We start from the raw sequence: 15,757 nt of genomic DNA, 5'->3' as shown, positions 1-15,757 counted from the left end.
CCAAAGTGCTGCTGAAAATAAAATGCTTAAACTTAAAAGAGCCTTATTCTGCTCGGACTGCCTATTATTTATCGACCACGGGAATGTATACTGAAAAATTTTTGCGTTTCAATTACAGTTACATCATGGGATCAAACATCCTTTATAAAACATTTGAATCTAGAATTTGCATGAAAATTGGCACCATCATCCAATGGAAACATGAACTACTGCTGATGCAAAGTCTGCTAACGTCGTCCATGGTGTCCCCCAGGGTTCAGTGCTTGGTCCCCTTCTCTTTATCCAGCAGACACTACCTCTTGGTCAGATAATACAACACCCATCTGAGCTTCTTAAAGACCCTCTCTGTTGCCATCTGAGCCATTTTTATACTTGCCTAAAATATATGAAAACTAGATAAACACATTTTTCTAAACTCAAGTGCAATAAATCTGATCTTGTGCTTTTATCATATGTTGATTGTAATATTAGCAGCATCTTCTCTAGCACCAATACCTAAGTTCCACTTGTACAAAACTCTGCTGCCTGCTCACTCTCCAGAGACCTATATGACATCCACCCAGTCAAGTGCAAAATCCTCCTGACTACCAACAATGTATTTACCAACTTGTTTCCGTACCTTGCTGATTTCATACAAAACTCATCTCAGTCCTTCGGACTGGCGTCCCCGTGTAATACAATACTTCTGCTGGATGGCAGAATGAATGCTCCCATTTCAACAAGTATCCACCCTGCCCTTGATCAGGACTGAATTCCTACCGGCACCAAGGATGCTGACTCTGAGCCCCCTGCTACAAAAGTGAGAAGAAATTTCCTCTGCAGGTGTCAATACTTGGTTTATTGCGTGATTGGAATTAATTGAGGTGCATTTCTCCCAATCCATTATTCGGTGTCTGTTTAAAATTGCATTTAGATTGTAAAATAGTCACTTACGTTTTGTGCTCAATTTGCAGGAGAGCCACAAGCAATGGAATTTAAAGGAAAAACATAAATCTGAACTCCGTTAATGAATTCAAAGTCAATATTCTACATATGGCTCAAGAGCAAATGCACTGAATGCCAATCATTTTACTAAACAAAGCACAAATTACTAGGGTATGCTTTGCATTTCACTTCACTGCTTATTATTTTCACTGACTATTCTAGATTTGAAAACTGAAATATAGGGAAAAGCCTGCCACTAACTACATCCCTTGTTCCAAATATTGTATGGCAGTGACGTGACGATAAGAAACCAAACTGAATGTTGAAAGAGAGAAGTTGCATAAAAATAAAGGCTTTTAAAATTAGCCATTAGGGGCCATTATAAAATCATCCAACTATTCTAAGGCAAGAGATTCCTCTAAACATGACCGTCTGGAATGAACCAAAGCAGTTGATTTAGCTTCTGTGTCTGCTTTGGCCTAACCTTTGTACCAGAATGACTTGCAGCAGGTATGCTTAAATCTATTCTAAGCGAAAGAGAATATGTGAAGAACTGATGATGCCAGCACAAGCACATTTTCAATGGGCTTTGACCCACAGGCCTGAACCTTAAAGTTATGCCATGTGCCTTTTCCCCTCCTGTTTTATACTGCATTCTGACCACTTAATAAATAGCTCAACAATGATACTGTGAGATATGCAGTATATATACGATGTAGATACTGTGATGACTATATTTGAAAGAAAGAAAAAAGCTGTGAGATGAAAAGGACTTCTCTACTATTAGGATTCATTATACTGCATTGTAAGTCCATATCTTTTGATATATCCTGTCAAAATGAATTATATTTTAGAATGTGGTACAGGGAAGACAATAAATACCATTCTCATGATGTTTGGCACATAAAACAAATACAATCATAAATTAATTAGGACACTTAAAAGTTAAATGTGTAATCTTGGAAACATCACATTCATCAGAGGAGACTTGCTTCTACAAAGGTAACACTGCATGTAATACAGTATTTAACTGGTTCTGATATCAATCATTTTATTTTTTAACTTAGGAAGAAAATTGCACATTTGTTTCAGTGGGTAGTGTAACACACATTTTGAAATAGTGTACAAAAATGTTTGTTTAACTACTTAAAATATATTCTTACACTGTAACTGGACTTATTTTCTGCATTTAAAATAATTTATTGTTCCCCTTTTGTTTTCTTCTCTGCTGAACATACTCCCATGAATTATTATTTCTCTTCCTGTTTTGTAAATTAGTTTGTTTTTTGTAGCTAAATCGTTAAAACGGTAAAAACTGAAACAAAAAGTAACAAATCCTCACATAACAAATATAATATTGTAAGTTAATAATATTAATTATTTGCGGTATTTATGCGCGGCATTCAAATAATCCGCGTTGGAAAGAAAAAGTGTGGAAATAAAGTTACAATGTTTACAAATATTGGCGTTGCATTGTGGGAGACGGATGATTGACACGGGCGCCATTTTGCTTTTGCTCTCTCTGCTTCCATTGTGTGAGAGATAGTAAATATCTGACACTGCCAGAGACAACCTCAACACACTTGTATCCCTGCGAGGAAAACGCGTAAATTTCACCCTCGGTAAGTAAAAAATTTGTTAATCTTTTTTAACCTCACGATGTCATTCACCTTTTTGTTCGTAAAATAGGAGAAATAAAGTTGTTTTTGTGCCGAAATGTCGTGTTATTTCGACGCTGTAGTGAGAAGAAAAGGCAGCTGCCTCGATACCCAGGCGGAGAGAAAAACGGCTCCCTACTTCCACTGCCGAAATATCCGCTCCACTTTCAGCGGCGATTTCTACCTCGTTTCTCTCCTTTAATATATCACCGTTTCACTGGCCTGTGGCGCCTTTTTGGTAGCTAAACTTCTCCCCTACGTTTTGTTGGTATTGTTGTGTTCACGTGTTTTGTGTTTTAATGAGAAAATGGTAAAGTTTACGTCCTGCTTGTCGTCTGTTTGTTGGTAGCTTCGCTTCGGTCTGCGGCCATAATCTTGCGGTATGGGGCGGGGCTACTGCTGAAAGTCCCGCCCTAAAACCCTCCAGACTTAAAGGCTATTGGTCCAGAAGTCCGGCTGCGGCGCAGCTGATTGGTCTATTTCAGACGCCACAGCGTCCTGATTGGCTCGACGGGTTGTATTTGTGCAGCTGCCAGACCCGGGGAAAAAAGTTTTCCCATGAGGTCCAATATGACTGACAGCCAAAGACTGAGCCAGATATTCCCTCCTCACTTTGAAAGAATGAAAACAAAGATGATGTTATATTATAAACTGCATCCACTTTAAAACTAAATTATCTAAACCCTGCATTTGAGATCAAGGGATACTAAAACCAGAGTTTACAGTGGAGTTTATAAGAGTATAAAGTAGATATAATTATAAATAACTGTCTTTCTAAGATAATAAAACATACTTTATGAGGAAAAGTGTTGCCATGTGGAGTATTGGTACTAAAATAACACTGAAATGTGTGAGAAGCAAAAAAGAATTACCTGAAATATCAAATTAATCAGTATAAATATCCTATATAAAATGTGTTATGTTAAAAAGGCACAAACATATGTACATTCATACTAATCTACATATTTTATATTGCTATGTACAGCACCTATAATGATCTGTACTGATAAAAACACGACTCTGCATAATGTTAAAGCTAAAAAAGGAAAAAAAATCTAATTGAACTAGTATTGTATAAACAATGTAACACTTTTTTTGTATTTTCTTCAGGTGATATTCTGTCGTAATGGCTCGTACCAAGCAGACCGCTCGTAAGTCCACTGGAGGAAAGGCTCCTCGTAAGCAGCTGGCCACCAAGGCTGCCCGCAAGAGTGCTCCCTCCACCGGTGGTGTCAAGAAGCCCCATCGTTACAGGTAACAGTCTCAGACATGTACAAATGCATCGCTCTGTTTGCAGATGAACACTGACATCATTTGAAGCAGAATATTGTACCATTCGATGTAGTCGGTGGTCCTTAATGTGACCCGAGATGCCTTGGGCCACTAAGAATGTGGTCATTAGTGGCCCAGACCACCAAAAGTCATTCTTCTCGTCAGTCATTCAAATAGCACTTTCTTCACACTGACTTGGTGTATTGAGCTGGAGCTTGGTTGTGTGTTTCAGGCCCGGTACCGTGGCTTTGAGAGAGATTCGTCGGTACCAGAAGTCCACTGAGCTGCTGATCCGCAAGCTGCCCTTCCAGCGCCTGGTGAGGGAGATCGCTCAGGACTTCAAGACTGATCTGCGCTTCCAGAGTGCTGCCATCGGAGCCCTGCAGGTTTGTGTGCAGGAGATATTTTAGTGCGTGTGACTTAAAACCAACAGTTCTACAGCTAATTGAATGATTTTGTGGGGGAGGGGGGTAATTTCAAGTTTTCTGGCAGCTACTACAGTTTCTATTTGATTAGCAGGACCATTTTTTTTTTTTAAATCAGTTCAGTATTCACTTTGTAATAGATTTAAAATGTGACTGAGCATTACCACCTGAGATAACATAAAAACATTAACTGCTCTCTGCTTCATATTGTGATTTCAATTTGTAAATTGATGAATTGTTCTGTCCTACCAATAATGTCCCTGCAGGAGGCCAGTGAGGCATACCTGGTGGGTCTGTTTGAGGACACTAACCTGTGTGCGATCCATGCCAAGCGTGTCACCATCATGCCCAAAGACATCCAGCTGGCACGCCGCATCCGCGGGGAGCGCGCTTAGACAGCCTCCCTGATGTTTCTCCTCTGTCCTGTTATATTTACCAGTCCCTTCCCTCGCTCCTTTGTCTTGCCCCACCCACCTCTGCCCACCCCTGTCACCCTCCCCAGCCTGCCCAGCTTCTCAGTAGACTGTAGAGTAATCCTGATTATGAAGAGATAGAAATATGTTGAAGTCTGGTCTCATAGATTTTTTTTTTTTTGTCTTCACCAAATGTTTTTAGGGTACCTTTTTCGTGCATGTAAAAGGTTTCACAGATCAGATGCTGCACATGTGTGCACATACTCAAACATGCATCACTGGTTTCGGTGGTGCTTCAGTACACGAGGCCCACCAATGAGCTCACCTGGATTCATCCAGGGTGGGAGGTTAGTGGATGCAGTTTGTGTGACAAACAGAGTGGAAGCAGAGGGACACAGTCCAGGGACTAGTCTGCTTAAGGGGAGCTGCAACTTCCACAGCAGGGTGCTATTAAAACTAGTCCTGGGGCCTCTGCCCCTCTGAAGACCCTCCTCCCCTACCACTCAGTCCGTCCCTTTTCACCCCAACTCCCTTGTTGCTCTGCAACTTCAACCAGATAGCTCCTCCGTACCCTTTCAGCTCACTTCCTTCACCTCTGTACTCTGCTCTGGTAGGGGATGGACTGCTGGTCTTCTTGTGTGGACATGTGAGCTCTGATCTTTCAAACCAGTCGTACTCAACAAGCAAGAATCTCTTGGTTGCTTAAAGATAATGATTATTGTTGTGGATATGGTGTCTATTTTTTTTACACACATAATTCATGGAGGAGCATCTCTTCTTTTACCACTTCCAAAATTATCAAAATAAGATGAAAAAAAAATAACAACAATGGATATTCTCAACATATTTTTTTCTTTTTTTACAGTGATCTGATTTGCTATAGAAAATCAGGAAGGGCTTCTCTGTTTTCCAAGGAAACTTTTATTCTAATGGCAGCCACATGGGGGCGGTGGTTTACCGTCCCCCCTCTCAATCCAATCCTTCATTATGCTCGTCTCTCTCTATCACCACAGATAGGCATTAGATTCGTCACAACAACAATTGACATCACATTAAAGTGCACTCTGCATTTTTAGGGTCTGTGTGTCTCCTGCAATCTCTGTAGACCTGAGCATATAATCTGTCCCTTTCTCAAAATTTGTAATACACAATATAACCTCATATTTGTTTTCTTTTATATTTTTCTTATTCCTCGAGATTTTCAGACGTATAAATATGCTGATCTTTGTATTTTCCAAATTTCTCATATTATGGTGGTAATAAATAGGTGTTAAAACAAACTGGGGCTACTGTGTGTGTGTGTATGTGTGTTGTATTTGCTTTACAATGTTTCACTGAGGTTCTGATGTGCTGCCGTGCTGTTCAAAGGAAAGGCTGGATATGAGAAGGAGCAGTGTTTATCAGTGTAGAGGAACTCAGCTGCCACATGGGGGAGACCTTAAACAAGGCCTCACATCACAGCCACTGTGCCATCAGTCATAATTTGACTGACTCATCTAAAAAATTATCTGGAACTGGGACGCCTAATCAAAAATGAAGCCTGGCCCTAAAGCAACAGCAGTATTCCCCACCATGACTTGACACACAATAATGAAAGTGAATCATTGCCAGAGTTGTCACATACCCCTGCATGAATGACCTCTCTCTCAATATTTGTCTTGCATCCATTTAATTGTCAGCAATAATTACATTGCAAATTTAAAAAAAGAAACAGAACAACGGTTAATTATAAGAAAAAAAACAAGTTACAGTTTTCCAGGACGTCCTATTAAGGACAACAGATCTCATGTATGCTAATAGTCTCCATCCTCTTCTCCCTTCTCTCTATCTCCCAACTCAGTTGGCCTCATCCAGATGTGTACTCCCACATGTGCTGGGTTTTGCCCCAAATCAATCTGGGGCTTGTCTTGAGACAATTTAGATTGATATAAATGAAATCACCTTTATGAATTATTTTAGTCCTCTGGCATTTTAATTTTCAGTCATACAAAACTGTGACTGGGTTATCAAGATGTGTAATAGTTTAGCTGAATCTTTGCATAACCACATTATAGCAAATCATGTTTATAACAAAAGCACAACTAAGTTTAATGTAAACCTTTAATGTTTATTTTAATAATGCTTTTCTTTATTTCTAGTCTTTGTTTCCCAAATCAGTAAACAATTAACTGAATTTCCAATTAACTGCGCAGCGTAAGTCCACCTTTCTGTATACATTATAGAAATATATCCATTACATCCTACAAAAGAGGAACTGTTTTGGTGTTAAATTTTGAATTAAACCAAGCGTCAACAACTATGAGTCAAATTGTTCAAGATTGTTTTTTATTTTTGAACAAATACCATGCTGTCAATTACGGAAGCGCATTGCTGTCACGCCAGAAAAAAAAACAAAACCAAAACGGCTCGGTCTTACGTTATAACGCGGTGTTTCACGTGATATCGCGATAACTCGCTATCGCATGCATGATACTGATCGTCACTGCAAAGAATAGTAGCAAACAATACATGTCTTTAACTATTACCATTACATTTATGATTTATCTGTCTATGATGATCATTTATTCACATCTAGCTAACCATTACAATGATTCACCTGTTTACCATTTAAACTGTTTGTCCGTTACAGTTATAGTAATAACTATTTAAACTGTCAGTTCATTTTAGCAGACTTATTATTTTTTGCTCCACCATTCCCTTTGCTTAACTATTTATATTTAGCTTACCATTAAAATTTTACATTTAGCTAACCATGTAAACTATAACTTTTAGCTATTGTTTATGCTTTCTTAACTCTTATTTTATTTCAACCATATTCAGCTTTCAGTTTTCAAGCTCTGTATGATGATCACAGATACAGCAGGCTATGTGCAGATTTTAGTCTAGTTGAGTATACCAAAAGGAAACTGGGGTACAATCACCACAAGGGATGACTCTGGGATGACCCATTTAGGTTGCTTGATTTTAAACTTTTACTTGCTTCTAAAGGCGGGAAAAACAAGCTGCTGTTATGTGTTTTTGATCTGTAACGAGTCCTTCCAATCATGTTTGAAGTTTCTGGATACGTTCTCTTCTTCGTTTTCTCCCTTCTCGGACTGAGAGTCATGTTTTAGTTTCCCGGACGTTCACCTTCCTCAAGGTCTGCGCCCGTCCATCCCCCCATCACATCTGCTCCTCCCTGGGATTACAGCGCAAATGTCTGTCTGAAACACTCAGTGCTGAGGGGGAAGATTACAAGTGCACTGCACCCCTCCGAGGGAGGTTAACCAATCAGAGCGAGCAGATGCAGGGATTAACCAATTGCACCACGGAGAGGGAGGGCGGAGGGATTAAACCGAGAACAGAGTGGGATTAGGTCAGCGTTGAGTGCGGAAAAATGCTTTGAAATGTCTGTCGCTACTCGTTTACTTCTCTCGGTGCAGGTCGGGAATAGAGATCAGATAAGGATTTACATAGCAACAAGAAACAGAGTTTATTATTTATATCGGAATTACATCAGAAATATCTGAGGAGTGAAAATTTGTCAGGCCTTTTACATTTCATGAAGCGTTTCATTGAAGCAAATGTAACTTGATTTTAAACAGCAGTGACTTGTTGACCTGAGGTTCGGTTTATGAATTGTTTTAACGATAACTGAGTTAAATGACCAACAGTTCAGTTTAGCTTTAAAAACACAGACGGGCTTGTAATGGAAATATGATAGAAGGATGTTGTGTTGGAACGGCAGCGTAGAGGATCAATCTTCTGTGACAATCCTTCTCCAGTCAACAAACACCCCGATAACACCGCACACACTTCTATAAAATATTCTCACACGTTTGATGTCTTAGCTAAGTTTACGTGGCAGTAATCAGGTCATGTGGGGATTACCAAATTGTCAGAAGAGTTTGGGGAGATGAAAGGGGGGTGAAAGGGAACCGCTGACCTGATAGAGATCTGAGAGCTGGAGGAAGTGATGAAAATGAGTGTGATAAAAGGTTTTATTTATTTAACTACACCGTCGTTAGTGATCCAGACGTTTTTTGAGGGCGTGCAGGACAAAAGCGCCGCACCTCAAGCGTAGGCAAAATGGCGGACAACCCGAAGACAGACAACTGGTAGAGAAAAAGCAATACTGCAGAGCTGAAGAGACGGAATGATAAAAGAGACAAAGATAGAAAAGACGGAAGGAAAACAAGGAGAGAGCTGGGAATGGAAAGGGAAGAAGAAGCTGAGGTGGGTGAGAGACAGAGGGGGATAGGGCAATAATCCTGACTAATTCACTTAGGGCATTGGTGAAGGGAGGCTAAGAGGATTGGGACACTCCCAGAATCAGATCAGCTAAAATAACCAAGATGGACCAGTGAGAGCCATGCAGGCCACAGGACAAACATGACGGGTCCAGACCCAACTACAGCAGGGCCACTTTACATAGACTCAGGGTCCTAACCCCTCGCTGCGGAAGAGAAATCCCTAACGCGCTACAAAACTTTCAAACTACAGCTCGTCACAATGATCTTCAGCGCACAACAAGTGTAAAGAATAGACCACTTTAATATGTCACACAGCTAAAACAGAAAATCATTTGTTTCCACCAAACGAAGCAGGATGAGAACACTAAAGACTAACACTGTAATATGTAACACAAATGTTCAAAAAAAAAAATCTATATGCAATCAAATAACATATTTAAATGTAGCATAAAATAATAATAATAATAAATAGCTAAAACAATGTAACCCTGGAGGAGGCGGTGACCTAGAGGACTTCAGAGATCCTGTGTGTCACAACAGCTCTCCGTTCATTCTATGACAATTTAAAAAGAAAAAAGAAGTGTGTGTCTGTGTTTGTGTGTGTGCAGGTGCGTGTGTGTGTGTGTGTGTGTGTTTCCATAGGTAGGACTCCAGTCTTTCCCTACAAACTCTTTGAAGGCGTTTGTTCTCTTATTTAACATAGCATGAAGACAACAGACATGATTTGCAGTCAGGCAGCATCGATGACAGTCACTGGTCCCTTCTTCACCAGAATACTTTAAATAAAATGCGTTACTACAGAGGTCGCTCTTAGAAAATAAAAACAAAATCTTCCAAAACGAGAAACTGAGACTCATCGATAACAAGTCATCTGGCAGGATATCTTCACACTACCTCACAAGGGACTCACTGACATGTTGACACACACGAGTGCCGCTCTTCCTCGCTTTTTAGAGGACCTGGAACTTCCAGGAGTTTTGGTCCTTGTGGTCCAGGCAGTCCATTGTGGTGAAGCCCAGTTTCCAGGCCTGCTGGTCCTTGTAGTCCAGGCAGTCAACAGAGGTGAAGCCCAGGGAGGAGGCAGTGCTGTAGCCCTGCGAAGACAGGGATGCTGGGGACTGGCTCAGAGAGCCCCCCATAGAGGGTACAGTGATGGGGCTGAGAGCGCCCCCGGTGCCCGACAGCTGCGAGTGCATGGGAGACAGGTAGGCACTGCAGTCCAGGCCGGTGAAATAGGAGGTGGTGCTGGCGTAACCCTGGGTGTAGGCTGATGGCTGGCCGTAGCTCATGGGGTAAGGTGAGGGACGCTGCATGCAGGGTGCTGAAGAGGAGGCCAGGGGGTCAGGCAGGGGTGAGATGGCTGGGCTCCAGATGGATACAGCAGTGTTTCCAGTGCTGGAGCTTGGAGCCAGGCTGGGGCCCGACTGAGCTGAGGAGGGGCTGTAAGAGCCAGACGGGTTAGCAACAGGATCGGGGGCGCTGGGTTCCTGCACTGGTGAGGCTTTCTTCTTGGGGGGGCGGGGTTTGGACTGGCCGCTGCTCTGCTGCTGCTGCTGGCGGCACTTAGCTCGGCGGTTTTTAAACCAAACCTGAAGATACAAACGAAAAAAGTGTCACGACAAGTCAATAATCAGAGGTGCCTGTTACAGATGTGAGAAAAGCAAGTGTAACTTAGGTAAGGCGATGTAAAAGTGTGCTGTTTTACTCCTGTGGAGGACTTTTACTTCCTTTAAAGTTCTTAAAAAGCCTTGCCTCAGCATGAGCACCAATAAAGACTAAACAGAACTGCCTCCATCTTGTCTGTAGCCTACTTCTGCAGTACCTGCACACGTGACTCAGGCAGGTTGATCTTGAGGGCCACCTCCTCCCTCATGAAGATGTCTGGGTAGCGAGTCTTGGAGAACAGGGCCTCCAGGATGTCCAGCTGTGTCCTGGTGAAGGTGGTGCGCTCCCTGCGCTGCTTCCGGGGAGTGGCTGCAAACCCAGGGGACACAGAGGAGATTATCATGCTGGCCGCCACAGAGAGACGATATGAAACTGTGTCTAAATGATGCACTTAGAAAATGAACAGGAGAGTCCATGTTTTCCAGCTATTTTTGTGAGGGTGATAACAACTATAAATATGAATAGAAACTTGTGATCTTTGCGCCACTAGCATTGAGACCTATTATATTACATATTACAACAAATTATTATAATAGCAACCAGCTCTTATAAGAGTTTAGTTTACTTAGAGACAAATAAACAATTACATTTTATTTATTCAGCTGCATTTTCTAAAGTCATATCAGTCCGTCCCCACAGTTCACACACTCAAATGTATAGTGAAGGATTATTACATGTAGTCACGGATTGTAGTATTCAGTGTAAAAAAAGAAAAAAGTCAGATTTGTGACAGACGCTGAACTCAGCCTAGATCATCTACATTTAATTTCAAAATGAACTAAATACATTTGTTAACAAAACGTCCTAAGACGGCATATCTACAACAGCAGTATAGCGTGGACAATAAACAATGAACCTTTCATGAAATCATCCCTAAATACGACAGCTACGCTGAAATACTCAAATATTCTTTGGCTCAAATCAGCGTTAACAGCCGTAAATATGCATTAAGGTAAATATACTCTATTTACCACCGCGACATTGATGCCTAAGTCTTTTTATCAAAGCACTGACTGCTGTAGAACAAAATGTTTATCCTCTTTGAGTCATGTTTTCGTTCTTGTATGTTTGGTTACAGCTTTACGCACCAGCCTGCGCGATTTTACGCACCATTTGTTTTTGGATTTGACGCGATAAAGTGCAAGGGCAACATGAATCTATCGTGAATTAAGTATTACAAAGTAATAATAATAATAAACTGAACATAAAAGTTTATTCTATAAAACGCATTGGGAAAAATAAAGTTTATACTTACGTGGATAAGCAACGGTTGTGTGAAGCACGTCCATTCCGGGACCAGGCAAATTTAACCCATTCATGGTGTAATGGGGTTGCTTTATGTAGGACATCATCATTACAGCAGGCTGTTAAGTCCCGTCACTGTCTTGTAGGTCGGACACGCAACACAGCAGCCGTGGGCCCCTCGGATCTCAGCTGGGGCAACAAGTCGGTGCGTCCGATCCAACCCGCGATCCAAGAGCAGCGGGGCTCGCCGAAGTTCACAAGTTGTTGTTTTTTTCTTTTTCTTTTACTACACTTTCAGCCTTAGCCGACTGTCCGCAGCAGAACACGCCGGAGAGCGCACTGGATATCCGGACTGCTTCTCCAAGTCTGATTTCACACAGTCAAAGACATCGCACAAGTGAAGTGACACCCGGATGCCTTTGCGCCTTGTAGAGGTTGCTCCACTGAGTTTCTTTACCGGCACACGCTGCTAATTAGAGGGAGCAAGTGGCTCCTGCAAACCCCTCCCTCCCTCCCTCACACACACGCACACACACACACACACACACACACACACACACGCACACACACAGGCAAGCACGCACACACTCACTCACGCACGTAGACAAAGTAAACCACAGCAACAGGCTACATAATGTAACCAAGTGTAGGTTACTTTACAGTTTATTGTAGTCATGGTTGTGTATTTTTCTGATTATAACCTCTGATGTAAATAATCCTTCCTCATGTCAGTTACATACAGACAGAGGTTCATATGTAAATAATATAAATCTAAAAAAACAACAAGTAATACAAAGTTCTCACAGTATATATGCTATAAGAAAATGTTGAGTTTGATTGAATATCTTTTGAAATATTCAGTTTTTACCTTTACAGCCAATTTAAACTGGAAACATAATTCTATTATAGAAATTCTGATGTAGGTCTTCAATAAAACACAACAGTTTTTCTCGTCTTGCCCTCCCTCAGGGCCCTCTGTCCCTTCCCTTTCCCCTCCTGCGCAACTGTGATCAATTAACCTGCTGCACACCTCCTGCAGTTCATGCGTTCACACATAAAATTGCACCTATCTCCAAAACAGCTGCATGCACACATGTGTGCATACTTTATTCACGCACACGAGCTCAGAAACACCCAGATCCACAAAAGCGACAAAGCTCATTTGATTTATCATAATATGCTTTATCTGAAAAGTAAGTATCTTATCTCCAGATAAAGAGGGGAAAGACAGAGCAATCCGTTCAGTGGTGGAGCAGGAAAGGAGGCTGGATGGGACTAGCAGTCGTACGGTGGAAGAAATACATGTGTCGGTGTGTGACTTAAACAAAAAAAAAAAAAGCCAAAAAGACTGGAGAAGATGGCAGAATGAATCGTGGTCGAGGGAGGAAGAAGAGATGTGGACACGGGATTCAGAGTGAGGAGACAGATGCTGCACCTACTGGGCAACTGGACACGTTGGACACGGATTCCTGCAGTCCCACTGAGTGTTGTGGACGAAAGTGCTGACAGAATATTGACAGAATATTGCTCAGGAGTAAGTCTGACATACAGAACAAACAACTGAGAGGGAACTCTGTGTGCATGGGCTGGTCCTTCTATCACCTTTGACAAACGTCTGATCGCTATTTTGTATTTGAGATTTAAATTATAAATGCTTTTCATTAATAAGTATGGTCTTTACTTTTAGCTTTTATTGTTGACTTTTATTACATGTTTTCATTTTGGACACAAGATAATTGTGTTGCGATGTTATCCAAATGAGGGGCACAGTCACTGGCCAGACTGAGGTGGGTTCTTTCCAAAAGCAAATTTTTTTTTTTTTTTTTTTTATGAAAACAATCATATATGCTGCACACACACGCACACACTGTCGCAGTGAACTCTTAATAGTGGAACAGCTCGTCCTGCAGCAGCAACAGCAAATAGGGAAGTAGGGAAGAGGACTGAGCCGGTTTAATCCCTGCCTGACTGCCCTTCCCCCTTAAAGCTGGACTCCCAGAGATGTAGTGAGAATGATGCAAGCAAGCATTTTTATTTAGAGACTCAACAGAGATTGAGGTGCGTGCTTTAGACTGAATGACGGCTGAAAAGTTGGGAAGTAAGAAATGTAACAGGTAGAAGGAAGGGGGAGAGGAGCGGGGCAGGTGGACAGAGGGACGGTAAGTGAGAGGGATGGAGAGGAAAAAAGCAGGTGAAGGGGCAGAGGGTGGGGGAGGCTCTGGTGCTCGTCCCCACTGACACACTGCTGCAGTTAATCCAGATTAGAGTGTCTAAAACAGGTCGGCTAAATCTGCGGGCCAGCCAGCAATACAGAGACTGCTGTCAGCCTCAATCACTCACCATGCGTACACACACACACACAGACACACACACACTGCCTGGTGTGTGTACGTGCATGGACGCAATAATCTCCTCTGTGCAAACCAGGTGCCACCAGCAGCTCAGCACAGACCGCCACTAACCAACCACCAGCCCCCCCCCCCCCCTCCACCCTCCAGCCCAGTTAGGACTCAGACCAGTTGGACACGTGTGTGTGTGTGTTTGTATGTGTGTGTGTGTGTGTGTGTGTTTGTGTACTAAACCAAGCGTCACATTCAACATTGAGTTATATTGTGGATTCTAGATCACTTTCCATTGTTCATGGGAATGGCTACAGCCAGAGACAGAGCGCTAATAAGCTGTCACACCCATGATGTGGTACGTACCTCTGACCCCTCAGTCTGCTGAGTCACAATAAACCCAATATGACCTCCAGATTTAACACTGGACGTCCTGTGTCAAAGAATCTGGCCCTCTGAGGGAGGAAGGTGCAGCTGATCACCTGTAAAGCCACCTGTGTGAAGTCTGGGCTTGTCACCAACATGTCTTCACGTCTTTCTTTAAGTAGTTTGTGTGTTTTCCAGCAGGTATTTATTTGCTAGCTGGCAAATCAAAGCCAAATCATTGATGGTCAAAAATAAATATCTTCCTTTCAAACTCATCTCAGTAGAGTAAATATCAGGGGCAAGATCGTGGAAGGTCTATAAGCCGGACAAACTATGAGTTTCTGGTGAACACATTCCACAGTCATGTTGGTCTAAACTGCTTTGTATCCAACAGTCATCAGTCACGTGTTGAGTTGTGCCTCAAAAACACAAAGTTTTCATTTCTGATAATGTGCACAACTACTGTTGCGACAGAAAAGCAGGGCACATGATGTAGCATGCAATGCAGTTCAATCTTTCAAGTCCTAAGTGTCCTAAAAGCATGTCTGCAGCACATCAGCAGAACATCATTCCTACAGTGAATGGTTGTGGTCACAGCATCTCTTCTTCTGTCCGAACTGTGAAGGTGGAGGGAATCATATATAGCTCCAAGCAGCATTCAGTTTTTGCACAGAGGTGTCTGGAGCTTGCTCGAAAGCTGAAAATGAAAGATCAGAGAGAACAGCGGGCATGACAATGATCCGAAGCACACAGCCAAATCAACAAAGGTTTCATGTTTTTGACAGACCCAGCCAGAGTCCAGTCTTGAATGATACAGAAACTCTGTTGAGGACCTGAAGAGGGCTCTGCACAGGAAATGCCCCCAACATCTGACAAAGAAGAAGAGTGGGGAAATATTCTCAAGTCAGTGTATAGATCTGAATAGACGGGATGCTGGAATAAAATCTAAAGGAGCTTCAAGCAAATATTAATTCACTGGTGCGCATATTTCTGCAGTTAGGTTATTCAATGTTTTTATCAATTTTCAACAGAAATGTGTCACATTAGTTTTCAGGGCTATTGCGTAGGTTGGATTTTTTTTTTAAATAAAGGCACAAAAGTCCTGAGATGATAAAATGAGGCACAGTGATCCAAGCAAAAGCTGCTTTTTTTTTTTTTTTGCAGTGGGTTATACATAAACTGATTTTCCATCTGAAATGTAGCAGAAAGCAGAGCTGG

General features: G+C 41.9%; 2 protein-coding genes across 3 annotated transcripts; one reads left to right on the top strand and one right to left on the bottom strand.

Annotated features, from left to right (window-relative positions):
* The first annotated feature begins 2,427 nt into the window (after nucleotides 1–2,427).
* h3f3c (H3 histone, family 3C) lies at nucleotides 2,428–5,989 on the top strand. The gene is made up of 4 exons (XM_084564512.1): nucleotides 2,428–2,546; nucleotides 3,693–3,836; nucleotides 4,087–4,240; nucleotides 4,546–5,989. Exons 2-4 carry the CDS (start codon nucleotides 3,709–3,711, stop codon nucleotides 4,672–4,674), a joined length of 411 nt encoding a protein of 136 aa, XP_084420638.1. The 5' UTR covers nucleotides 2,428–2,546; nucleotides 3,693–3,708; the 3' UTR covers nucleotides 4,675–5,989.
* A 3,885-nt stretch (nucleotides 5,990–9,874) lies between these two features.
* On the bottom strand, nucleotides 9,875–12,083 carry crx (cone-rod homeobox; the record flags this gene model as incomplete). Of its 2 annotated transcripts, none has more annotated exons than XM_084565546.1 (3): nucleotides 11,841–12,083; nucleotides 10,747–10,933; nucleotides 9,875–10,513 (listed from the first exon to the last, which is right to left on the bottom strand). In XM_084565546.1, the coding sequence occupies exons 1-3, from the start codon at nucleotides 11,942–11,944 to the stop codon at nucleotides 9,875–9,877; spliced, it is 930 nt and encodes a 309-aa protein (XP_084421672.1). In that variant the 5' UTR covers nucleotides 11,945–12,083. The 2 variants fall into 2 exon arrangements, with proteins under 2 accessions (XP_084421672.1, XP_084421673.1); XM_084565547.1 differs by having other exon boundaries at nucleotides 10,747–10,898; nucleotides 11,845–12,083.
* Between the last annotated feature and the right edge of the window lie 3,674 nt (nucleotides 12,084–15,757).

Source organism: Chelon labrosus, assembly GCF_963514085.1.
Source record: "Chelon labrosus genome assembly, chromosome: 17".
Classification (NCBI taxonomy): domain Eukaryota; kingdom Metazoa; phylum Chordata; class Actinopteri; order Mugiliformes; family Mugilidae; genus Chelon; species Chelon labrosus.
The sequence above is the reverse complement of the archived record's forward strand: the minus strand, read 5'-3'. Positions and strand labels throughout refer to the sequence as shown.